The 25,786-nt window shown below is 40.5% G+C and overlaps 1 protein-coding gene across 1 annotated transcript in view; it reads right to left on the bottom strand.

Moving 5' to 3' along the window:
• The window catches only part of ZFHX4 (zinc finger homeobox 4), a 201,243-nt gene that overhangs the window by 4,619 nt on the left and 170,838 nt on the right, over positions 1–25,786 (bottom strand). The window contains 6 exon segments of the mRNA XM_043879158.1: positions 8,334–11,571; positions 11,574–13,744; positions 14,598–14,715; positions 15,257–15,457; positions 15,687–15,820; positions 22,233–22,349. Of these exon segments, the coding sequence (XP_043735093.1) occupies positions 8,334–11,571; positions 11,574–13,744; positions 14,598–14,715; positions 15,257–15,457; positions 15,687–15,820; positions 22,233–22,349 (5,979 nt within the window).

Genomic DNA, 25,786 nt, shown 5'->3' with positions numbered 1-25,786 from the left:
CACTGCAGGCCCATTCTTTACCACTGTCTGAGCTACCAGGGAAACCCTCTACTTAGTTGAGCAAGATTTTACTCAGAGAACAAAATGCTCGACAGTGGGCTAGGAGAAAACAATAATGACAACAACAACCTGGTGAACCCGTGGGTCCTTCTAACTGATACACTTTGCAAGACCCCTCCTTCATTTTAACCAATTTTTACTGTACCTCTGGGAAGGTAGACCCACTTGTCCTTCACTGGAGCAGTCTAACAATGACCACATTCACTAAAAATAATCAGCTATCACTAAAAAATGAATTTCATTTTGTTTTTTCTGCCTAACTTCTGATAGAAAAATACCTTTGCATCGGATAAAGAAGGCAGTAGTAAATGCCTGCTGAAGATACCAAATAACAGCTAGCAGTGACATTAAGCTCTTCTTCACTAGGACAGAGCGTGGTTAGGCCTGATTTCATTGTTCAGGGTACAGGGTAAGCTACTCACTCATTACTCCCTATTATGACACTTTGGCCAACAGTACTTGATAGGAATTGCATGTGTCAACACACAGCTTTATCACTACCCCTCCACCCCATCGCCTTCCCCCAATGGCCAAACATGCTTCTTCCAGGTTTACTTGTAGTAGGAATAAATGATTCTCATATCATTAGAGAAGGAGAACTAAATGCTCAGTAGGCAGACACATGTGGGGTAGAGTGTGACTTGAAATGGAAGAGATCTTTGCTGGATTTCAAGCATGCAGTCTAAGGTAGTGGCTGGTAAAAGCCTATCTCAAAGCCAGTTTTAGGCTCTGGATAGTTGGGTGAAAAACTAAAAGACAACTCAAGGTAGAAATGGGAACTGTAAAAGTCTGTGCCTTTCCTGACTCTGTTTTTTTAGAGGCAAATACAGTTGGTTGCAAGAGGAACAGACTGGAAGCCTAATTGGGTTGTGGTTTGTTCTTCAATGAAGGAAGGCTCACTACCAAATGATCCAGATAAGGGCCATGATGGAGGTCTGATGGGCTGATGGAAGAAATAACTAGGAGAAGGTGAATGAAGTTGCAGTGTGTAGCTGCGGGGAAAACTCTTTTTTAAATATTGGCTAGTCTTCTATGCTAAATGCAACATTTGGGTGTTAAAAAAAAAGAAAAATAACTGACACAAAAAGTGACACACATTTCTTTAGCTAGAAAAAGAACTTTAACTTTTTAATTGGCCTTTACCCAGCTGAGAAACCTTGTCTAAGGCTTGGCATTCAAGATACTCTCAAGTCCTCAACATCATTCTCAACCTGACCCCAATCATTATCATATTACTGTCAATTACCCTATCTTATTACTGGCTGCTCTTCTTTTCAACCTCACCACACCCAATTTTTCTCTGACCTGCCTGCTTTGAAATCATTTCTGTAGTTGTATTATTAACAGTATCTAAGGAATTTTCATCATGTTAGGGAATAGTCTTCCAATATCCTCAATGGTAAGTGGGGACAGATGCTAAAAATTCCATTTTTTTAAAGTAAGTAAATGGAGTCCTAGTATGGTAAAGTGAGTTGACAGAAAGAAATCTACAACTCAATGGTAGATGTGGGAGTGGGGAAACTAAATTTTATAGCTGTCACTCAAATTCAGCTTCCTGTCAAATAGAATCTATTTCCAATATTAAACAATTGGAATATTGAAAATGAAAGAAAATAATCCTTGAAACTAGTAACACTGTGTTTCCAGGAGAAACTGATAGCAAATATCCACATTTCACAGCAGAATGGCTGACACATTCAAAATAAATTTAAATGAAATTGGCTTAAGATTTGCAGGGCTATGGTAGGAATAATGAGTTATTAATAATTCCTGGATATTTAATCCAATTTAATATGATAGACTTAGATTCTATGGGACTTAGACACAGACCAAGAGAAAGCTGCGAAAGATGGGGTTGCTTTTGGGGCCCAAACCCACAACTCCCTTGCCTTTTCCTACATTGTGATGCCTGGTGTCTTAATCTTTCCACTTGTCTCTCTGTAAAATTTTATTAACAAGAAAAAACACAAAAAACAAAAGATATGAATAAACCCATGTCTGAAAAGGATCAATATATACTAGATTAGATAATTTGAAACTTTTTTTTGCTATGATATTCTGATTTCATGATATTCTCAGCGATTTTCCACTTAACAGAGGGTAGTGTATTAATTCAAAAGAATTAATCCCTGATTCACAGAGTTTCAGGCATGAATGATTTGAGTGGAAGAAGCTTTATGGAGGACAGAAGATCCTTCCTTGTACTGTTAGAATGATATTAGGTTGGTAGCCAGCCTCTTTTGCCTACTCATAATGCCAATCTTAGTTTTGGGTCAAGAACATCTAGACTTCATACTCAATAATTATCCCTCTACTGCCTAACTGCTTTCCTTCCTAAATCTAAGGAAACTGCTGGCTTACCTATCTCTCTGACATGAGACTTTAAGACAAGAGAAATTTTAAGGAACTAAGACTTTAAAAAATCGCAGTGGTAGTTAGAAAGCAAGTAGATCGATATTTGTTGACTCAGGCTTTCCTATCAGATGGGGTCTACAAATTCTTGTCTAGAGGTCATATAACAAAGTAATGAAAATTTTTAGAAGACTGCAGTAGGAATCTTAACTACTATAGTCAAAGACTATCTAGGATTTTTAGAAATTCAACATCTTGAGGAGTAAGCTGAGTTAAACAATTAGCTAAGCAAAATTTTTAGTAAATGAGATACAGACTAAGGATAATGAATAATGTACATCAGGTCTACTACTAAAAGACATACACTTGTAGAAGTTCACAATAAAAAATTCCGTAGTCAACTGATGTATGAAAACCAGATTTAGAAGAGAAAAACTGAACACCAATCACGATGCAGAATAAGTGGTGGTAATTACAAAAGATGGGGCTTCCCTGGTGGCTCAGTGGGAAAGAATCCTCCTGCTAATGCAGGAGATGCAGGTTCCATCCCTGAGTCAGGAAGAGTCCCCTAGTGAAGGACAGGGCAACCCACTCTAGTATTCTTGCCTGGGAAATCCCATGGACAGAAAAGCCTGGTGGGCTACAGTCCATGGGGTCGCACACAACTTAGCGACTGACAACAACAGTTATACAACATACATTCTTTCCTGTTCCCTAACTCCTGGTCCAATTCTCTGAAATTTCACTGAGAGATTAAAGTTTTCCTACAGATGATCTCCTATTACCGTGATTTTGTTTAGTTTTGTTTTCCCAAAACTGCTAGAGTGTGTTGGTCGCTCAGTTGTATCTGACTCTTTGTGAACCCAAGGACTGTAACTGGCCAGGCTCCTCTGTCCATATAATTTTCCAGGCAAGAATACTGGAGTGGGTACCCATTTCCTTCTCTGGGCATCTTCCGGACCCAGGGATCAAACCCAGGTCTCCTGCACTGCAGGTGGATTCTTTACCATCTGAGCCCCCAGTGAAGTCTGAAACTGCTGTCTATGCCCCCAAAGTAATGCTTTTTGGAAGAAAATGCCTGTCTCCCCATGAACATAGCATAGATTTAGTGCTTTTTCCCCAAGTTGCTTTGATCTAGGTCTCCCAGAGGAAAAATTTATTCTTGAGGTGAAAAATAACACTTATGATGTACATGGGCCAAAGACAATTGTGCTAAAATTATTAAATACTTACTCTTATCTAGATTTACCCAAAAAATGCTAGTATATTACACTGAGGTATGAGAAAAATGCAAAGGCATGTTCTAAAGTTCCATTTAAGGGAACCGGGTTAGTCAGTATTTCCAGAGACTAATGGAACATATAAAAATTAGACACATAAAAAGAATCAGACACTGCTTAAAACAATAAAGTAAATATGTTAAAAATAGAAAATCAAGTTATTTTCCTATTCTTCTTGAGGAAAAAGCCAAAAGAAGCTAACCTCCTAAAGGATAAAATGTGAAAGTTTTCTAATTTTTTCCAGGTGTACAGGCATATGATTTTCTATTACTATTTTCCCTTTTTGCATATGATCATGATAGAAAAAGACAAATGTGGAAAAATTTTTTAGCAGAAAATAATTCATTTTGTTAAAAACTAAGTAGTAGTAAGTAGTGATCCTAAACATGTTTTTGTTTAGTCACTAAGTTGTGTCTAACTGTTCTGCAACCTTGTGGACTGTAGCCTGCTGGACCACTCTGTCTATGAGATTTCTCAGGCAAGAATACTGGAGTGGGTTGCCATTTCCTCCTCCAGTGGATCTTCCCAACCCAGGGATCAAACCCATGTCTCCTGCTTGGCAGGCAGATTCTTTACCACTGAGCCACTTGGGAAGCCCGATATTGAACACAGGCCTCAGTCATTGTTCAGGAAGCAGGCTCACATGTTGGATATTACTCTTCAAAGGGTCTTCCTTGTGATCTTGAAAGACCAAATAATTTGGAAATTAAGATAAAAAAGTTTTATGAGAATTAATGCTGCTAAAACAATAAGAATTCCATCCAAAAAAGAACAAAATGGGTATTTAAAATCAGGAAATTTGGAGGTTGATAAATGCTAAACTGAATATGTACATTTCAAGTAAGTCAGTTTGCGGGTGCAGCCGTTGTAATCAGACTTATTACTTATTTTATGGCTGATCTCATTCAATGAAGCACTTTTTAGTGATTTTCTTAGGAACAAAATCTTAAAATGGGCCCAAGGTGAACACATCGTATTATCAAAATTTATTCATAAAAAAAAAATTTATTCATATGAATAATAAACTGTTAGAAGAGCCCAGCGCATGTGAGAGATACAGGAATATTCTGCTTATGAAGTAATTTTCTTCTTTTATTTCACCTAGCTGGTATACCTATTTCTTTCACAGAGCATAGGAGATACTTGTTTGATGAAATGGAATCCAGTAGGAAGATGCTGATAGTGAGATGGAGAGTCACAGCTCTACTCCATGAGATAATTAAAATATTCAGCAGTACCCACCACAGATCAATTAACCTAAAAAAGATGTGAGCTGGAAGTGCGGGAATTCAGGCTCTCAGATGAGATCCTGCTGGTAACTGTGCTGTGCTAATGTTTAAACTCCATCAAAAACAAACAACTAATTCAAGAGAAATTGCAAATTCTAGTAGGTATGTTCATGGACCTTTTCTCTATATAACACTCTCGTCTGTTTTGGTCCATGATTTAATCATAAGAGCCGATACATGGTACCTTTGGTACCTGAAGCATTTAAAAACTTCAGCTGCATGTAACAAATTCTGGTAAATTCTCTTTTCATTTTTATTGTATTTTCTAATTTTTCCTTGTTATGGCTACTTAGATACACCCATCATTTAAAAGTCAACATTTAATTTCCAAGTTCATGGCATTTTTAATGTACCTTTGATATTAACTTCCCACTTTGATATTAATTTCTCATTTAAATGCTTTCTTCTCTGCACTCGCCCTCTCTGTTTTTTGAGTCTTCTAACTTTATTGAGACTTTCAATGGCTAAGTCAAAGATCTCCCTTGGTAAATTGTACTTGAAAATATGTGTGTCATTTTCAAATCTTTTTATATTGACTTCTAACATAATTCCACAATGATAAGAGAACAGACTCTGTATGATTTTTTTTTTTTTAGACTCTGTATGATTTTAATACCTTTAGACCATGAAAGTTTTGTCCTTGTTTTATATCCCTGGATATATTCCAGTGTCTCCTAGCTTATAGTCTGCTGCTGCTGCTGCTGCTAAGTCGCTTCAATCATGTCCAACGCTGTGCGACCCCATAGACGGCAGCCCACCAGGCCCTGCTGTCCCTGGGATTCTCCAGGAAAGAACACTGGAGTGGGTTGCCATTTCCTTCTCCAATGCATGAAAGTGAAAAGTGAAAGTGAAGACGCTCAGTCCTGTCCGACTCTTAGCAACCTCATGAACTGCAGCCTACCGGGCTCCTCCATCCATGGGATTTTCCAGGCAAGAGTGCTGGAATGGGTTGCCATTGCCTTCTCCAAGTTTATCGTCTATGGGAACTTGAATAGAATTTGTATCCTACCGTTGTGTGAAAATTGTATAAACCTTAATTATGTTGAACTGGTTCATGGTGTTTTTCAGGTCTACTATATCCTACTTTTCTATATATTCAGTCTACTAATTTTTGAGAGTTTGATATTGAAACATCAACTGAAAATCTTAATTTATCTACTTAAAAATAATTGTAATATATAGTGGAACTATATATAACTTTATTCTGTATTTTCCAAGTCTCTTGTAAATGTGTTATATTTTATAATTTAAAAAAAGAGAGAGAGAGAGAAAAAAAAAACAGTGCTCATCAACAAGGGCCTGCCTCTAACATCTTTCCACAACTCTGATAGTTTTGCCAATCCATATTTCAGAAGAATGATATAAATTATATTTATGGTGGTAGAATGAGGAGAAAGGTTAGGTTGTTTAAGTATTTCATAAACATATTCTCTCCTCTCCCTCCTGGCTTTCTCTTGCACAGGCCCTCTGGCTACTAGTTTCAGAGTGACAAAGGAGAAAGGCAGTCAGTGAAGGACTCATTGTCTAAGCAAAGGCCTTCTGATCCGGTGGAGAGAAAAACAAGACGTCCTGATCACCACTTAGGAGGGTGACCACAGGATCATCCATCAAAGCCAACTTGCAGATTAAAGGCACACATACTTGAACTGTTCTTAGCCCATTATAAATACCAAATTTTATTCTATTTTACATAATTTTCAAATTTATATGTGTTCATGGAGTTTTTCCACATTAGACATTATGTGGAAAAGCTCTATTTTACATAACTGATCATAGTAGTTTTTCCATGTAAGACATTTTTCTAGATATTGGTTAATAATCACAGTGATATATAAAGTGAGACTAGAAGACTAATACATTCAGATGCAAAACAATTAGCCATTGCATTATTCTTTAACTATATTTGACTTAATTGAAAGGTACAGACAAACACATAATTGTAGCTCTAATATTTAAGGCCCTAAGAATATTCAGATAATTAAGCCCAAGTACGTTCCGTACCCATAGGTGGACAGTGGAAAGTAACTGGTGCTATGGTTAAAGAAAAGGACCTTGAATGAATTTTCTGGGTAGAACTCTTTGTATTTGGAGATTCACTCTGCTTCTCTCTAAAGCCAACAAGTCTTTCTGGACAAGGAACCAGCTGAGTTAGCTGTGGCCAAGAGGTCACCTGACACCACTGTTTTTATGTCTCCCAAACTAAAAATGGGAATATTTTCCAAAGTCACATTAAAATGAAAATTGCCATCAGAGGATGAAATTGAAAGGTTTGAAATTTATGTAAAAAGTCTAATTTGGAAAATGGGGAAAAAAAAAAAAAAAAGCCTTCCTATCATGTTTTGGAAACTTCCCAGATGTATTTGTTCATTCTAGATGTCTCTTTGGAAAGTCATAATTTCCTTGTTAAAAAAAAAAAATACTGTTAATTTGGAAAATAAAACTTAGCTTAAAAAGAAACTAGAATCTTTTTTTTTCTTAGTTTGTGTAAGGTACCACTTTTGTTATATGTGTGGCTACATGAATGCCTGTAACACTTCATACATTTTTTTTTCAATAACTAGATACCTATACTTATTCACAGAATCTAAACTGTACAAACTGCATTTGTCATGATAAGCAATGAATTGGAGTCATCATCTAGGAGTGCCTCAAGCAGTTGCCATTTTGTTCTGTCTTGATTATAAATCTAGGCTAGTGGTGGTGGTAGAAAGATATGAAGTACTATTAATGTATTTTTAAGGTTGTAAATATACTGAAACAATAAGAAACAAAATGAATGCTACTAAAAGGAAAATTGTACAAATTATCATAGAAGTGAATTCTTAGTAATTAAATTTTACGTATCTGTTTTACTACCTGCTAGGTATAATGCAGAGGCATTCCTGTGGCTAGAAGGCTCTTAGCTTTTGAACTTCCTGTCATTTAAGGGGGAAAAAAGACCCAAAACAGTACAAAAGCCAAAAAAAAAATCAGTATTCCTTGGAAAAACATAAATTAAGATGCCAATGAATGCTTTAATACTTTACTTTCTTAATATGTATAACAAATTTCATGTCACAGGTCTGTGCTGAAATGCCATTTGAAATTAAAAAAGGAATGTTTCTGAGATATAATGATATAAATAGCGTATTTCTGAGACTCTCATCTACCTGTAATCTACCTTTTTCTGCACATGTTTGGGGTGGTGTACTGCTTGGTTATTAACTATGGCCACTGAAATATATATTCCAAATAACTTAATGGTTTCACTTACTGAAATAAAGAGATCCGATATACCCCTATTCTTGGTTACATGTCATTGGCTGACTAATATCACTTAATTCATTAGACGACTCTCCTTGACATGACTTACTGTTTGAATTTTGTGGAAATCCGGGCAAGGAGGATGGACCGTTCATTCCAGGGAGAAGGACTGGGGGGAGGCCCGGGAGTCCTGGGTAGGCTGCGGGCAGACTGATGCCGTGGAGGGAGCTGCTGTCCATCATGCTTGGCTGCTGCACTGCTAAGCCCAGCACGTCTGAAGCTTTCTTTATGCGGTCAAGTTCTTGCTGAGCCATCAGCTGTCTAACGGTCGTGGGAGCCAAGTAATCTTTCTCCCGATCAAGCTGACTCCCAACGGTCTCCCTCACTTTGGAAATGTGCTGTTTGGAGAAAATGTGATCTCTGATGGACAAGCGGGCAGAGTACTTCACCCCACAGAGGGTACACTCTGGTTTGGCGCCTTCCGTTCCACTTTGATTGATCATGAAAGGCTTCCCTATGTTAATTTTAAATTTCTTTTCCTTTGCCCTTGCATTCTGGAACCACACCTGGACCACACGTTTGGGCAAACCGATCTCATTCCCTAGCATCTCACATTCTTGCATGGTTGGAGTTCGGTAGTCACTGAAGCAAGCCTTGAGAACCTTGAGTTGGAGATTGCTCATCTGGGTTCTGAAACGCTTGTGACCTGGTCGGTCGTTGCTTTTGGATTTGAAAGGATTGCTGGAGCCGAATGGATTTGGCGAACTGGGGTCAGCTATGCTAGACGTTTCACTGCGGTCGGCATTGTCATCGGGGTCATCCGTGATATAAAAGCTTTGGTCATGGTCACCATCTTTATCACTGAAAGGTATCGAAGGGCTCGTGAGAGAGAAGAGAAACTTCTCATCACAGACCTCCGTGGTGGGGGTGGTCGCTGTTTTCGGCAAAGCGTCGAGAGTTTTGCCCTCTTTAGGAGACAAAACTGGCTTCACCTCTCCGGAACTCCCCGTGGTACTTTCCATTTCTGCGTTCCCCTCGTCTCCGGTGGTGGCGTCACTGATCGCTGTATTAATGGACGAAGTCTCATCAAAATCAGTTTTATTTTGATCATACCCAGCCTCAGCAGGAGGGGCGTTTAAATTCTCTACATCCTCAGAACATTCTGCTTTGAAGGAAGAAGGGCTTAAGAGATTCTTCGGCGACAGTTCTGCCGTCTTGCTAACAGGTGTCGACACTGTAGAAGCCAACTCATTCTCACTCGAGAGATCGATTTTCGTTAATGGCAAAGATGGGTAATCAAAATAAATGTATTTCTGCGGGCTATCTCCGCCATCTTCGGCGGATATTAAAGGGCTTGGAGGCAAGCTGTAACCTGCCTGCTTGCCTTCATTCCAGTGCCGGGAGCGAATGTGGCTTTCTAAAGCTGACTTGGCTTTGAACAGGGCTCGGCAGAAAGGACAGCGTTTATGCGATTGTGCTGGACCCACGGCCCGGAACTGGCCTTTTCTTTCTCGCGCTCTTGTATTCTGGAACCAGACCTGCACGACCCTTTTCTTCAGCCCCACTTCCCGCGCGATGTGATCGAGCATTTTCCGGGTGGGGTTGGAATCCAGTAGGTATTTTTCATAGAGAATTTCCAGTTGTTCCGGAGTGATGGTGGTCCTCAAGCGCTTATCACGGTGTTGGTCCTCCCCACTGTTCCCACCTTCCTTCTCACTGCAGTTGTTCTCTTCCTTCTCATCCAGTTTCCTCTTAAGGGAAGCGGCCACGGTGGCCGGGGCTGCGGGATGGGAGGAAGCCGTCTGCGGGGGCATCTGTGTGAGAGGACCACCCAGCAGCTGTCCGGTCATCAGGGAATTGTTGGGGTCGAATATCATGTAGGGCATGTCCATGGGCCGCTCCAGGAACGGGGAGTGAAGGAACTGGTTCTGAGCAGCCAGGAAGTGCATGTGTTGATGCTCCTGCCAGAGCTCCAAGGTAGGGAAGGCAACGGTACACTGATCACATTGGTACTGCAGTAACTGTGGAGGTAGACTGTTCTGGAGAGAAGTCATGGAAATCTGCAGCGGACTGGAAGGGACGGGGGTCTGAGAAGCCGAGGGAGGTCGTCCCAGGAGTTGGGGCGGTTTGGGTGGCAGGGGCTGAGCGGCTGAGGCTGGCGGTGGCGGTGGCGGGTCCGAGGAAGAAGATGCTGTCGGCAGGGCTGGTTTGGTGCCTGGAGGGTGGGGCGAGGGGTCACCCGACTTTGGCTTTTCTGTGGGATACTCGGGCTTTGGAGACGTCTTTTCCGGTTCCGGTTTGGGTGACGGGATCAGGGGGGTGCTGGTCCCAGAAGCAGAGCCCCCCGCAGGGGCAGGAGCGGTTTTGGCTGCTTCGGTCTGGCCAGGCACTGTGCAATGCTTATACACCACCTGATCTGTGGCGTCCATGGAGTCTTCGGTTTGGCTCTCATCTTGGGCGTCATCGTCTTCATCCTTGTAACACTGCTTTTTCTGATGCGTGATCAAGTCGAAGATCCTGGGGAAAACCACACTGCACTTTTTACACTGGTATTGCATGTTGCTCGTTCGGATGTACCGTTCATTTGTGAGTTCTCTTTTTTCGTTGTCTTTTGTCTCTGTTTGATTCTCATAACTCTTCCGCGCCTTCTGCCGAGCATTCTGGAACCAGACAACGATAACCCGGGTGGGGAGATTGAGAACGGTGGAAAGTTGTTCGATTTCATCATCTTTTGGGTAAGCGTTAGTGTCAAAAAAGTCTTGAAGAACCCGAAGCTGGTAGTCAGTAAACCTGGTCCTGGAAGACCTTTTACTGAAGGATGTGTCTGATTTGTAATGTTCTAGGGAGGAAGGCTGGGGGTCCATTCTGATATCTTCCAAAACCGTTATGGGAGGGTTACTGAAGTTGTAGGGCGAATCCTTATTTCTCTGCCGCTCCTTAAAAAGCGTGTTTCGAAACCAGTGCTTGATAACCTTCTGCGAGAGGCCAGACTTCTCCGCCATCTCCTGGATCTGTTCTTCACTCGGAGAATTGTTGATGTCGAAGTAAGCCCTCAGGATTTTCAGCTGGTCGTCTGTAATTCTCGTCCTCGGGCGTTTGAACTGCGAATGCCTCAGGAAGTTGGGATCCAAGCCGAGCTGTTGCTGGCAGAGCTGAGTGAGGTCCGCCGAGAGCGTGTCCATCGGAGGCAGCTGCAGGGCGAGCTGGGGCGGGAGGGCGGGATGTTGCACCGACTGCATCATGATGGACGGAAAGAGGGGAAGATCCAGGGATACTGGGAGCTGGACCTGCGGGGGTGCGGAAGGGGGTGGGGGCGGGGGAGGCGGTGGAGGGGGTGGGGGCGGGGGGCGGGGGGCGGCGGGGGAGTGGGCGCTGGGGCCTGGAGAGGGGTGGAGACCGCGGGGGGCAGTTTCACCGGCCCCAAGGAAGGAGGCTGCGGAGGAGCAGGAGGCAAGGGAGGCGGTGGAGGTGGGGGAGGCGGTGTTTCCGGAGAAGATGGAGAAATGGGATAAAGCTTGTCATAGGCCTCCCTGTACTGACGGGCAAATTTTTCTAGCGCTCCGTACGGAAAAAACTGGCCGTGGACGTGCTCCTGGTGACTCTTGAGAATGAGAACGTTGGAGAACAACTTCCCACACGTCCCGCATTCCAACTTCTCCGTGCTTTCGCCTTCCCCACTCTTGCCCTTCTTCTGTACCTTCTGCCTGTTCTCGTTGTACTGAATGACCAGTTCAAAACCGAAGTTTTCCAGTAAGGCTTTGGCTGCGTTTCCTCGGGCCCCTGAAGCGATGCGCGGCGGCGGGATAGAAGGTTCCGAGGACTTCGGCTTCTTCCCGAGGTCTTTGCTTTCTTTGAGCCCTTCGCCTTCACTTACACATTCTTGCTTTGGCTTGTCTTGCTTCTCGGCCATCTCTTCTGCCTCCTTGTAAGAGGGCACGTCCTTCACGATGGGGCAGTCGGCACTGGCCACGGTGGTTTGCTCTTGTTTCAGTAACTTGCTGGCCTGCTGCTGCGGCTGCTGCTGCGGCAGTGGCTGCGGCTTTTGGGAGGGCAGGTGGGGCTGTGTGGCCTGATACTGCTGTGCTTGCTGCTGGAGAATCTGCAGTTGAGTTTGGCCAACGTGATGTTGGCTTTGAATCTGCTGCTTCAAATCTTCAAGCAGGGACCCGGCCATTCCCGTCATGCCCGGCATGCCAAAGGCTGCAGAGCCTGGCAAGCCTAGATCCGGCCCCAAACTGAACTCCGTCCCGGGGATGTAGAAGGGAAAGAGAAACTGAGGCTGCTGAAACTGCAGCAGCGCTTCTGGGGTCATAGGAAAATGGGGCAAAAACGCGGGGTTGAGAAACTGAGGCTGAAAGAAGGCCGCCTGCTGTTGCAATTCGTGCTGCAGCTGCATCTGAATCTGTGCTGGTGACTGCGGTGGGTGATGGGCAGGTTGAGCAGAGATCAATTCCGGAGTTTGCTTTTTATTTAATTCTTTGGCATCTAAGTGGGTATCTTTGCTGCCTACTGCTGCTAAACTAATGGAATCTAACATCCCTTGGCTGGGACTGTTAACGCTGGCTGCCACTCCGTGCCCGCCGGGTGCATGGCCACCGCCGGGCTCCAGCTTCGCCGCCCTCGCCTTCGTCTGATGGAGCACAGACCTCATGTGGATTTCCAAGGTTGAGCTTTGGCTGTACGCAACGTTGCAGATGCTGCACTTGTAGGGTTTGTTATCTGGGCTGTTGTTGGTTTCTTGAGGGACAGGGCTGGAGGCTTCCTGCAAAACCTTTTTCAACTTGTGCAGGTGAGACACTGAGTTATAATGGACCAGGAGAATGTTCTTCTGGGTGAACGACTCTTTACACACGGTACACTTATATGGGCGAGATGGATCGAGGAATTTTTCCATCGTAAAATTTGGCCCTTTTCTAAAAGGTAAGGTCCGCTTTGGTTCAGAGCCCATGTCATCTGGAATAGAACTACTGTCACTGCCCACAGGACTTGACTTCCCTTCATGGTCCACCTCGTACTCTCTCTCCATCTCCTGCTCTAGGGCATGGTCCTCCTGGGCCATAGGTTCACTCTCTGCCCACAGTTCCCCATTCACGGGCAAGGAGGCATAGAGCTGTTGAAGTTCGGCTTCACTCAGTTCGGGGTGGCCTGCTTCCAAGTGTTTTTTTAAAGCCTGGAATGTACGGAAACTACGCTGGCAGAGGTTACACATAGTGGCGGCCCGAATCGCATGATACTGGGAATGTATCTGAAGCTTCTGCATAGTCTTAAAAGCCAAGCTACAGTGGTTACAGCGATACTTGTAAACGTGGCGGTCTGAGACAGAGAGCGGTTGCCTTTTCTGCTGTTCACTTAACTGATCTTGCAGTGTGTCGGAGATTTTCAAATCCTTACTGCTATTTTTATTCCATTCCGACACTTCTGTGGCTTCTTTAGTTGGTTTCTGCTCCTCACTCTTTATCTCCACGCTAGCCTTTGAATCATCGAGACCCGCCATACTTTTGTCATCCATCGGACTGTCACCTGTGTGAAGAAAGCATAAACAGACCTTAGAGGAAGGAAGTCTACAGATTAAATGCCAATGAATGTTGTCATGCAGCAGCCTCTGAAGGGCTTTCCTGGTGACTCAGTCAGTAAAGAATCTGCTTGCTAATGCAAGAGATCGAGGGTTTGATCCCTGGGCTGGGAAGACTCCCTGGAGAAGGAAATGGCAACCCATTCCAGTATTCTTGCCTAGAGAATCCCATGGACAGGGGATCCTGGTGAGCTACAGTCCTTGGGGTTGCAATGAGTCAGACATGACTTGGCGACTAAACCACCACCACCATTGTTAAGGAGGAACCTCCAAAGACATCACCCCTGACCTCAAAGAATTTCAGCATGGGAAGAAAATAAGTCAGAGTTAGCATGCTACCAGCAGTGTGATAGCAAGGGTATAACCAGTGTTCAGGAATTAGAACCCACAAAATATTCCTGGTCAGTGGTATTTAGGTCCCCCAAGAACAGTTTAGGCTTCCCAGGTCAATCTGGTAAAGAATCTGCCTGTCGAGAAGATCCCCTGGAGAAGAAAATGAAAACCCACTTGCCTGGGAAACTCCATGGACAGAGGAGCCTGGTGAGCCACAGTCCATGGGGTCACAAAAGAATCAGATATGACTTAGCAACTCAAGAGCAACAATAACAACAAAGGGTCATTTACAGATAACCAGATAGTAGATATGCCTTGGAAATGATGGTTTTTGGAAATGTGTGTTTTTTTTTTTCCTTTGTGCATCTCAAAAACATAAAATCTTTGATCATAATGATGCTAGATCAGCAACATGAATAAAAAGCCCAGAGTGTGTCTGGCACAGATCCTGGTCATAGGCTGGCATACCTGAATATTTCCCAGCCCCCTCAGCTGTGATGACTGCAGATGTGTCCCTCTCTGACTTCTCAGAGGCGGCTGCTGGCAGTAGCAAGCTGTTGGGCATCATAACATCAGGGACAGGCACCTGTGAAAACCAAAGGGGTTCATGACAAAGGTACCCCAGACATCATGGACTCCATCACCTTTTACCCCAGACCGTTGTGTACCCCAGTTATATTTTCCAACCAAAGCAGGGACATTCTGTGACTCTTATAGGTCAATGCTCTCCTTTCAAATTTCAGATCAATGCTGTGGCAATGCTGTATTTTTCTTTACTTTTCTTTCTTTAAAAAATAAGTTTGAAGGTTTCCGTAGCCCAGAAATGATAGCCAAGCAAAGATAAAACTCCTAGTGCCCACAGGAATCATTTGCTTAACACTATAGGTATGAGAATAAGGCTGCAAAATCTGTGTTGTTGAATCAGCTATGCCTTGTATCACACCTGGGGTTTATTCCCCAGTCACAGGAGAAATAAATGGGCCTTTACTTGTGATTTCTACAACACGGTCAGCAAGAGTTTGTCACCACCAGAAGAAATACATTTCTGTCACACAATACTGACAGATTTTATGTTGACACCTTCACAGAGATTATGGCACGCATGCGTCAACATTTGTTAGCCTTACTGTCATGAGCAGCTTCTCCACGCAATCCGGAGACACACTGTGCAGGTGTGTTAGATGAAGCTGGAGGTGCATCTTGTTGCTAAGGACGTCCTGGCAGAGGGGACAGCAGATGACCGGCTGTACTGAGTGTTGTGACAAGACGTGCATCTGGATACGACTTTGGTCCCTACTATTGTAGTTACAATAAGGACACTGATAGAACTGGAAAATATCGAATAAACATGACTCCTATTAGTTAACGGCTGTTGATGACTTTGGAGCATTAGAAGTCAGACCAAGAGTTAATGACCTTGCCAATTACAGTGTCTACATACATTTCAACAGCATGGAATGGTTTGGGGGCTCTACAATGATCAAGGGCAACAGTTTTAAAAAAAAAAAAGTTTACCCAGCAAAGGGAGAAAAAAAGAAAAATACAAACCATGTGTACCTGTTCGTGACAGAATTTATTGTCCTCTGTAGGCTTTGATCTTTTTGTTGACACATCTTCTTCTTTTGCCAGCAGGAGTGGCTGGGTTCCCCCTGCCACACTGACTTTTAGCTCCTTTTCTGGTGTGATTACTCCTGATTCCCCAAAAGAGAATAGAACATCTCGATCTTAAAAGACTGACAATGTCAAACTCAGAAAAAGGATGTCTTTTGCATAGCTTTAAGTCCATTGAATCACCAAAAGGAGGGACAAGCACTTGTAAATGATGCTAATCTCAAAAGGCAAAAACACACTTCTTTTTGTCCACTGACCAAGTGGACTTTATAAATGTGTTTTAAAATGTACTTCTGTCTCCTGTTTAGATAACCCTCAGTGACCATGAAAGATTCATCAATGACACATGCCCTCTGCTGTCTCAATATACCTTTATCACATTAAAGCAAATCTATTCCCATTCACAAATGCTAACTTAGAAAATAATTATTTTTGGAACTGTTTCATTACCTATCTTTTTTTTCTAAAATTCTGGGACACTAAAAACACTTCAAAATTCTGAGAAGGGCTGACAAGTTATAATTCACAAATGAAACCAATGCTTTTATGTGGTGAATATAGGATTTTAAAATTATACACTATGTATACACCGCTGCTTTTTTGTGATTTATCCTTGGCTTTAGATGTTTCAGCAGTTGGCTGTGCATATGACATTGTAGTCCAAATCAAGAAGACAATTGTTTTATGAGGTTAATCTGAATATCCCGTGTTAAAGACGGTTTAAAATTTTGCCTAGATGAGCAATGTAATGTATAGAAGGCTCACACACATCAAAGGATAGAGTGTGATTCTAATTTCCCAATCTAACAGAAAATTCTTTCCAGCATCAATTTTCCCGATAATCTCCTCTGTGAGGCTGGATATTACAGCGACATTGGGTAGGCATGTCACATACATCTCACGACAAACACAAAACCTCATTTACCAGCCATTCCAATCTCATCATAGCACGGCATCATCTGACCTTTTTTCTGCTGTTTATTATGAGTATTTCTAATTTTAACTTTCAATTTTCACCATCTTCCAGTCAATTTGCAACTAAATTATTTCCAGGGTGAGGACACTATCACTGGACAACTGGGTGCAAATACATCTTGAAATGCAATGAAGCTAAACCATTGATTGCTATCAGACCCCGCGTAAATATAGAGTCTAGGCGTAATCTGATTGTATGCTGTGCATGAAGATTTATCTTGATTTTTTTTTCCAATCCACATACGGTTCATATAAATGAACAAATTACACTTTATTGCAAAATAACCCAGTTTTAATTTAAAAATAAGGTCAAGGATGTTATGAAAACAACGTAAAAATGAAGCCCAAAATAGATTATTTTTCTCTCCTGGATGGAGATGCATGTTTTATACCATATAAATAATTTTAGGAATTTTTGAATTCTGAAAGAAATTTGAAAGTAAGTCTGACTCTAAGGAGACCGAAATTAAAATAGAACTTAAATGACATAATGACAATAATGTTATTCCATTGAGGTCTGTGAAAGGTATAGAATTAGTGCTACATTTTCAAACAAATTGCACTGAGACTTATTTCTATTGATAGATTTACAAACACTAGATTTTATTTGAATTGGTACATTTGTCTTATATATACAGATATATTAGAGAAACTTAGATTCTTTCTAGATATTTGAAAATATAATTTACTGTAATTATATTTGAATGATTTAAATCCGAGATAAACTAAAGAATTTTATCATACTGATTAAACAATATCCAAGTATTTCATCTCCAAAGATATCTCAAAACCAAGAACGTTATAATTAATGCTGGTATCAAAAATTTTTTTTCTTCTAAAAGGAAAATTCTCAAAGCATAATATATTTTGTGCTATCATTTTAAAAGTGTTAAAAACAAATACAAGAAAACAATGTGATATATAAGGTTGGCAAATAAAACTGACTGCTTAAGGTGTCAGATCAAGTTGTATAAAAATGATTGTCATTTAAATCAGCGAGTGTCTATCAGTTGCTTTTTTCCTGTGAGACTGGAAATTTTTTCTTTTAAAGTTCCCTAATAATGAGGAAGAATATGCTTTCTTAAGAGAATAATACTATGTCATAGGCCCTTATCAATTCTTTTGTGTACATGGTAGAATCTGACATGACCAAATAATAGGTTGGTCCAATTCCATATGCTATCAAAGACTGTCACACAGAAGGTAAAAGAGAATTTCCATAATTCTTGTTGCTTACAGGTTTTAGGAATATCAGAAAGAATAAACTTCCGGAAACTTCTAAATCTATTAAATGTTAGCTATGGCCTTATTTTTATAAGCATATATCTTCTAATGTTAGTACTGTAAAGGATCAGAAAAACTGATTTCAAGGCTTGAAACATTTTACCAAGACTGTACATTGGTGTAAGTATTTGATATAATTAATTCATATTATTTTTAATGTATATTCACATTATCAAGAATATAATTGCTTTTGAATTTAGGGACATTTATGCTGCCGCAAGAAAAGAGTTAAGTTTTAGGGTCACTATTTCATAGCCATTATGGTAACTGCTGGATATAGTATTCTACCCTATATATGTGTCAGCTTCAATATTTTTTGGCTAATTAAGTTAATTAAACCATGATCTTAATGTAAGCTAGGGGCTCCCTAAAGACCATTTTATTTTAAATTGAGAAGAAGTTATAAAATCTAGGCCCCCAAACTCTAGCTAGGCACCTCCAAAATACATGCTACTGATAAGAAGCAGCAGCAGAGAATGTTAAGATGCAACAGCATATGACAAAAACAGACTCTTGAAGCTAAAACAGGACATCATGATTATCTGCAAAAATGAGGGACCTTATATTTTATGCATGTATGCCTTTTCTACCCAAAGGGGTACCACCTCAGGTATTACTGCCTCCCTGGTGAATTATAGGAAATCAAATCTGGGGTCTTTTTCTGAATTGTTCTATTCTAGAAATATATTAAATAAAGGCTAATTACTTTTAGGAAGGTTTTAAGTTTTCTGACTACTCATAGTTTATGTCTACAACTTTACTTGAAATGAACATTGTTTTGTTACCAAAATTTTGAAATGAGATCATAATTCATTTTGTGTTATTAAGGCCATCACAATATCTTCAAAGAAAATGTCATTTTAATGTACTTTTAACTAAAAAAATGAAGTCTAATTGCAAATAAACACTGCCAAATAGATGAGTCAATGATTATCTGTCAGTTATGGGATTATTTAACTTGCATGAGATTGCTAATATAAAAATGACATAATTCACTTCAATTCAGATGCCGCCTACTTAATAAATTTTCAATCCCTAAAATACAGAAGGTTGTAAAATGGTTTATGTTCATAACAACTGAGGAAAATCCAATAACATATATGTATTCAAAGCAAATCTTGAAAAAAAATACAACAAAATGCTGGGTTATTACTTATGAATCAATGTATTTGATAAAGTTTGAATACTGTAAAACTTGGATATAACACAAGATGTTATTCAACTCCAAATAAGCCTAAATTATAATTACTGGTACAGTATTCTTTCTAATGAGACTAGAATGAAAGGATAATTTTAATTGCAGTAATGAAGGTTAATTTCCATCTTTCCTCATGTTTACTCCCTTATTAAAAAGCGGTCCCCTTAGCCATGGCAGAGACATATTACATTTTCAATGCAAATGTATTAATCTGGATAAACTCTATATTAATTCTTGTAGTGCACAGAGCTATAATTTGGATTATAATTAATCTAAAGTGGCACTAGATTTAAATGACAATATAAATGAGGCATTAGGAGGCTTTTCTATTATGAATGAATATTCAACAAATATAACTTGCATATTGCCAAGTCTCATTTTGAAAGCTCCCGTCCTAGAGATTAATGTCAGCAACAGAGTACAACAGCTTATACAAACACCTTCTTCCTAACATGTGTTAATTCCTTCCTGTCTAAAAAATTCTGTGTTAAAGTGAGGTCACACTGTTTTCCCATCTAGCACATTCAGATAGTGATTAACATATAAATTTGCCAGGATTTTTGACATTTATAATTGACATCAGGAAGAAAACCAATATACACATAAGTGGATATTTAATCATTAGAAATACTTATAAGAAAAAAAAATCCATGTAATAATTTTTTCACCTAATGAGATTCAATGTAGAAAGCAGAAAACTTTGTTAAAGGTTCACGTTGAGAGTGGGCACCCCTGTCTTGTTCCTGATCTTAGAGGAAATGCTTTCTGTTTTTCACCATTGAGAATAATGTTTGTTGTGGGTTTCTCATATGTGTATGCCTATGGCTGATTCATGTTGATCTATAGCAGAAACCAACACAACATTGTAAAACAGTTATCCTCCAATTAAAAATAATAAATAAATAAAAATGTACCAAGGGGGTTAAAAATGTTCATGTGAGTTGTCAATAGCAAGAACTGTCAATGTCTGGGATGTTTGAAAGCTAAACATCTGCATCTCAGTAATTCCTTTGAGTTGGGTAAAGTACATTTTTATCTCTATAGATGTAGTTAGAGAGGCATTCCTATAGGGCTTAAAATGTGTCTTAGAAAACTATCATTATCCAATGGTCTGTATCCTCTCACATGCCTGAGTACTGATGAGATGGTACATACAATGAGATGCCCAAGAAAGCATAATAACTCATCAGGCCATTAGGGAGTGACTGAGCCCATTATTTATGTAGACCAGTAAACCAAGCTGATGGAGACAGAGCCCTTGTATCTGTGGTATGTTCCAAGCAAGACTCCTTACTCATTGATGAGATTGGAGCCATTTTCAAGGGATTCTCACAACTCATCCTTTACAAGGTATTAGTTACTGAAAGCCAAGCACAGTGTCACATTCCTAAGGATTGCGTGAATACTCAACAAACACCAATGGGCTGTGTTTGACACATTCTTCTGAATGTGTTGGGTTGTGGGTGGAACATACCCTGAAGTCTCTTTTGGTGTAACTGTGAGAAAATCACTACTGAAGGCAGGGAGAGTCATGGCCTTCCTGAAGTAGTCAAGCAGCTAGCTTTCATGAGATCCTCCTAGACTTAAGCTGACTCCCTTGCTATTTCCAATTCTTTTCAAATGAAGTTTAGATGGCACTGCCCTTGACCTTAACTGATCACAAGGTATTTCAAATACCTTGTCAGTATCCCCAGGAGCTGTATTATTATACAGCTAGGGGATCTTTTTTTTTTTTTTTTTTTTTGGTACATTCTTTAGGCTCAAAACTAACCTTAGATCCTCTTTGTTAAAATCAAATTAGAATCATATGCTAGCCACGATATGCTGGATGCAAATTTAAATGGCACTTTTTTCACTGGACTCTGGAGAAAAATTCAGCATGGAAGGGTGTGGGGTGGGTAGCACGGAGGCTCTTCAAATAATTTGCAAAGGAAATGGAAAATTTAGATCTACAAAGACTGAATTACAAATGCAGGATAATTCAGATTTAAATAAAATTGCACGTGAAAATGATATTTTTTGCACAACTCAATGTCTTCATAGTGAAAACAAGCTTCTTTAGATGCGGCTGTCACTGGAATTCCAGGAAAAGATAGATGACTACCTGAAACTAATAGGCTTGAACCCGTTTCAGCACTTCTTCTGCTTCAATGAGTCCAACATAATAAAAATAGGTATAGCGTGCAGCAAAAGTAGCCAATGTAATATTCATTGCGACCATAGATTTCCATCTCATACATACAAAGCATGGATGAAGTCATATATTTGCCAAATCAAACACAGAAAAAGCCTTAGGTATCCACACCAGATGCTGGCCTAGGGTTTGTTTGTGCACAAGTAAATGTCATGACACGAAGGTTTGTTTTCAAAGACAGTAGCTTTCATTACTGGGATTTGTCTATTCTAGAAGATCAAAATTACCCAGCACCTAATCCCTTCTCAATGATATTTCCTCTTCTTAGGCTGAATCATCTGTAAACTTTTTCACTGGATTTTGTTTGAAATGCCTCAAATAGATGCCCTTAAAAAGGGCAAATTCCTGAGTGTAAGTTGTAAAAAAAAAAAGAAAGAAAGCAAGGAAAAATAACATTTATTTTTAGGGTTACGTGGTTTAGGGAGGGAGGGGGGTGCATATGACTGAATGAAAAAATTCAAGTGATATCTAATCCCATGCTTATGAAAAATTAATATGCCATCAGAGGAATCATAAGTATAGCTAAGATTAATGAAAGGCGCTTAAAAAATTACAAGCACACAAACTGATTTGATTAAAAAATAATCTCACTGGTCGTCCTGCAATATTCTTCAACTTATCCACATCTATTCTGTCAGATGGTTATGATTAAAAATAGGTCAATGGGAGGCTACTGATAGAAATCACATGCAAAATGCACATGCAGTGAATAGTAGTGGGAATGTTCAGACAGTTTAAAATGAATAAAAGCTTTTAATAAGCTGGGGGTGGGTCAGCAAAGGAAGGGTTGATCGCTGGGATGGGGTGGGGGAGGGAAAGGTGAAAGATTCTAGCATCTTACCAGAGTCTTTATTAGAGTTTTTGCCTTCACTATTGTCTCTCTCGCTTGTGTCTTTCTCTTCCTCGTCAGCCCCGGCTATAGGTTTAATGGCTCCTTCTGCCTCCTCACTCTGTTCTTCTGCTAGGAAACACACACCAGTCAGTAGGATGGAAAACCCCAGAAACACACACCCGAAAATAAACGACGTGACCATTTAGAAACTTTGTTACTTAGGAATCATTTGCAGACATTCCTTCTCAAAAAAGAACATGAATTTATTCAAAAGTCACTATTAGAACCTGCTGGCTCTACCAATACAGGGTTTGTTTTTTATCTCAAGCCACTTCTTTTATTTCCACTGAGAAAATGTGCCTGTACTAAATTAAAAGAAGTCTTTTCAAAGAAATGCGGTTTGAGCTAGAAAAGATTTAAAAATGAATGCAAGGCGATTTTGTAATTTCAATAGTAGAGCCTTCAAAACTACATGAACCCACTTCTCCATGGACTTGGATAAACGGCAGAATGAAGCAAATTCTCAGAAAATTGTCTTCATAATATAATGTGATAATGATGGGTTAAATATAAAAGACAGGTGTTTCTCTCAACTTTCAGTCCTTAGACCCCAGAGAAATCCTTTAGAATTTGTCAGAGTTAGATCACAAAACTTCGGTTATCCTGGGATTTTTTTTTTTTTTTTCTATAGGGGGAGCTCTACAGAGCGTAGGACAGAAGAAGGTATACTTCTTCTATGACAACCACATCACCCCACACCTCATTCACGGGTTTCACACCAGCTAGATTACATGGAAATCCTCATAGTAACTCAACCCTATTTAATTATTCTGTAAATCTTAGCTACGCCGCTGCTGGTGGATTAATCTGTTTATGCAGTTAGCCTCTATGCTGGGTCGGTGTAGCACTAATCCGTGAAAGGCCCACTGTTCTCTTTCATCCTGCGATCATTTGTCTCTCACTGTGCTGATGTCACATTTTAATGAATTTTTAGCAATCTGAGTAATGCCAGATAACCAGACTTGCAACTCCCCACAGCATGGCATGCTGTTTTCATTGCGGCACAAAAAATAAAAATCCTATTCCCTTGTTCAGGTAGGAATTACATAAATTAGGAGAAGAAGGTAAAATGGGATTTGAAGCACCAGGCTCCTCAATTTCATAAAATCTTTAATGACCATATAAATTAACCCTGGAAAGGCAAAAGGTCATTGACACCCATTTGCATACACTCTTCTATTTGCTTTTGATAAGCAGAGCTTTTATGCAGAGAACATGATACAATTAACCCTTCAAGAACCGTACAAAATGCGACTCTGGACATTTTAAGTGTCAAGCATTAACTGAAAATTACACACTGCATAAAATTTTCATTGCAAATGCTATAGTGATTGAAAGGGGAAATCGTGGCCCTCTCCACACCCCATGTTTTTTTAATAATGTTCTGACAGCAGAATGAAATATCCACTGTCATATGTAGCAGCTGAGCACCAAAAAGAAAAAAAAAAAAATTGCTATTTAGTGTTTCACTTGCCAGCCATGCTCTACCACTATGAGATCAGAAAACAACAAGAGGAAGGTTGGTTCTGGGCAGAAACTCAATGGCAGAAACTCCAAAGAAAGACTCCAAGTTTGAAAACAAGGATGTTTAAAACATGTGAAATCAGAGTTTGTTTCAACTGGAAGTCCTCAAAGGCACCATGCAAATCTACTGACTCCATAGATACATTTTGATGTTGCACCAAAATTCAGGGGAGGTCTTCAGGGAGAGGTCAGTCATTGGAGCGTTCGGGGAAAACTTCCCTTTCAGGCAAATAGACGTGAAAATTATACTTGAAGATGAATCAACCCTTCTCCTGGCCCTACCCTGCTTTCACCCTCCGGTGGTAAGAGGTGATCAAATCCAGGCCTCCTCCTTCCAGCAAGGGGCCAGGCTGGGTGGGGACCGTGGCCTGGCTCCGTTTGGGAGTCTGAAATCATCACTGGATTAGGTGGTGTCCCCCCTCTCCCCTCCCAAGTCCACACACGTGACTCAACCATCCGGTGTCCGGCCTGCGACCTACGCGACAGCCCGTGGCAACTCCTTCTCAAACTCATCCTAGGGAAGGGGTGTGAGACTGCTGGGCGCAGATTTACTAGACCTTTCCCCCCAGGCTGGAAAACGAAGCATCAGAGTGCTACTGAGCGTTCTTATCTTGAGGGGACATAAAATGGTAAGGGCTAGCGCCACTCCTGTTCATAAAACATTGCGCGTCAGAAGAAGAAAACGAAAATTATGAAGGTACGAAAAGAGAAACTCCAGTACGGTCTGCGTCTCATCAGACGGTTTCTGCAGGATCCTCTGGTATGTGTCTTAAGTGTGAGAGAAATTCCCAGACAAGTTCTTCTATACATCACGGTGGTGTCTGACCCCAGCCTGACCCTGGCAACAGTTTGAGAAATCTGAATGTGAACAAAGACTCTGTGTCAGCAGCGGGGAGAGATTGTGGGATAGACGCTCCCCATCAACTTAATCGCAAACAGCAGTTCTGAGGCCATAACTTTGCCCGGCTCCTCCAAGCCACAGCTCATAACCTCCAGGGTGGATTTGCCCGCACTCCCTCGGCTTCTGTGACTTCGGGCCCCCCTCCCCCTTTTCTGGTTCTCCCTTTGAAGTAGGCAGGCAATTAGCTCTAATGCTCCAGCAATTCAGACCTGTTTTGTGGTTTCCAAGGCGAAAGCTGTTTATTACAGGTAGGGCTCTTTGGAGCCATAGAACTTGGCGAATTTTTAATCAGGCAAAAAAGAATCAAAGGGTAACTTCTGTATGCCATAAAGTTTCCTCCAAGTCAGGAGAAAAAGGTCACTTTCGTTCTTCAGGAGAGTTTTTGAAATAAATTTGACATTCGTTTTATAAATAGACTTTAGAGTCAAGAGTATTAAGGGTGGAGAAACCACTTTCCCCTAGAAAACCTTGTAGGTTGGATTTAGGGTGAAGGGCAAGAGTTGGCTACGTTCTCATTTTCAAGTACCACATTTCCTCAACTGTAAAATGCTGTAAAATGTAAGATGCTTACATTTTACGAAAAAAGGAAGAGAATTTTATGAAAAAAGGAAAAAAGTATACAGCATGGAATGTATTAAAGGGATGTCTTAGAACTGAGGGAAATTACAGAAAATTCCAAAATAAAGATGCTAAAGCACTTTTCATTTTCATCAATAAATTTCTTCAATATATTACATGTAATAATAATGAAAGTGTAGCATTTCATAAAATAGTTATATTCACACTGTGTATATTTCAATTATTTTGCCTCATGGAAAATACAGTATTCATATGTTAAATTTTATGATATAATTCAAATGCACATTAGGTCCAGTAGAACTTCCTGATTTTCAAATAAATGATAAAACATTTCAAAATAATAGGAAGAAGACAAAATAATATTATAGTCATGAAGTGAAGTTGCTCAGTCGTGTCTGCAGGGTACAGTTAACTTCCCCTTGCATTGTTATGGGCTTCCCTGGTGGCTCAGAGGTTAAAGCATCTGCCCGCAATGCAGGACACCTGGGTTCAGTCCCTG

The sequence above is a fragment of the Cervus elaphus genome, chromosome 21 (genome assembly GCF_910594005.1).
Source record: "Cervus elaphus chromosome 21, mCerEla1.1, whole genome shotgun sequence".
In the NCBI taxonomy this organism is placed as follows: domain Eukaryota; kingdom Metazoa; phylum Chordata; class Mammalia; order Artiodactyla; family Cervidae; genus Cervus; species Cervus elaphus.
The sequence above is the reverse complement of the archived record's forward strand: the minus strand, read 5'-3'. Positions and strand labels throughout refer to the sequence as shown.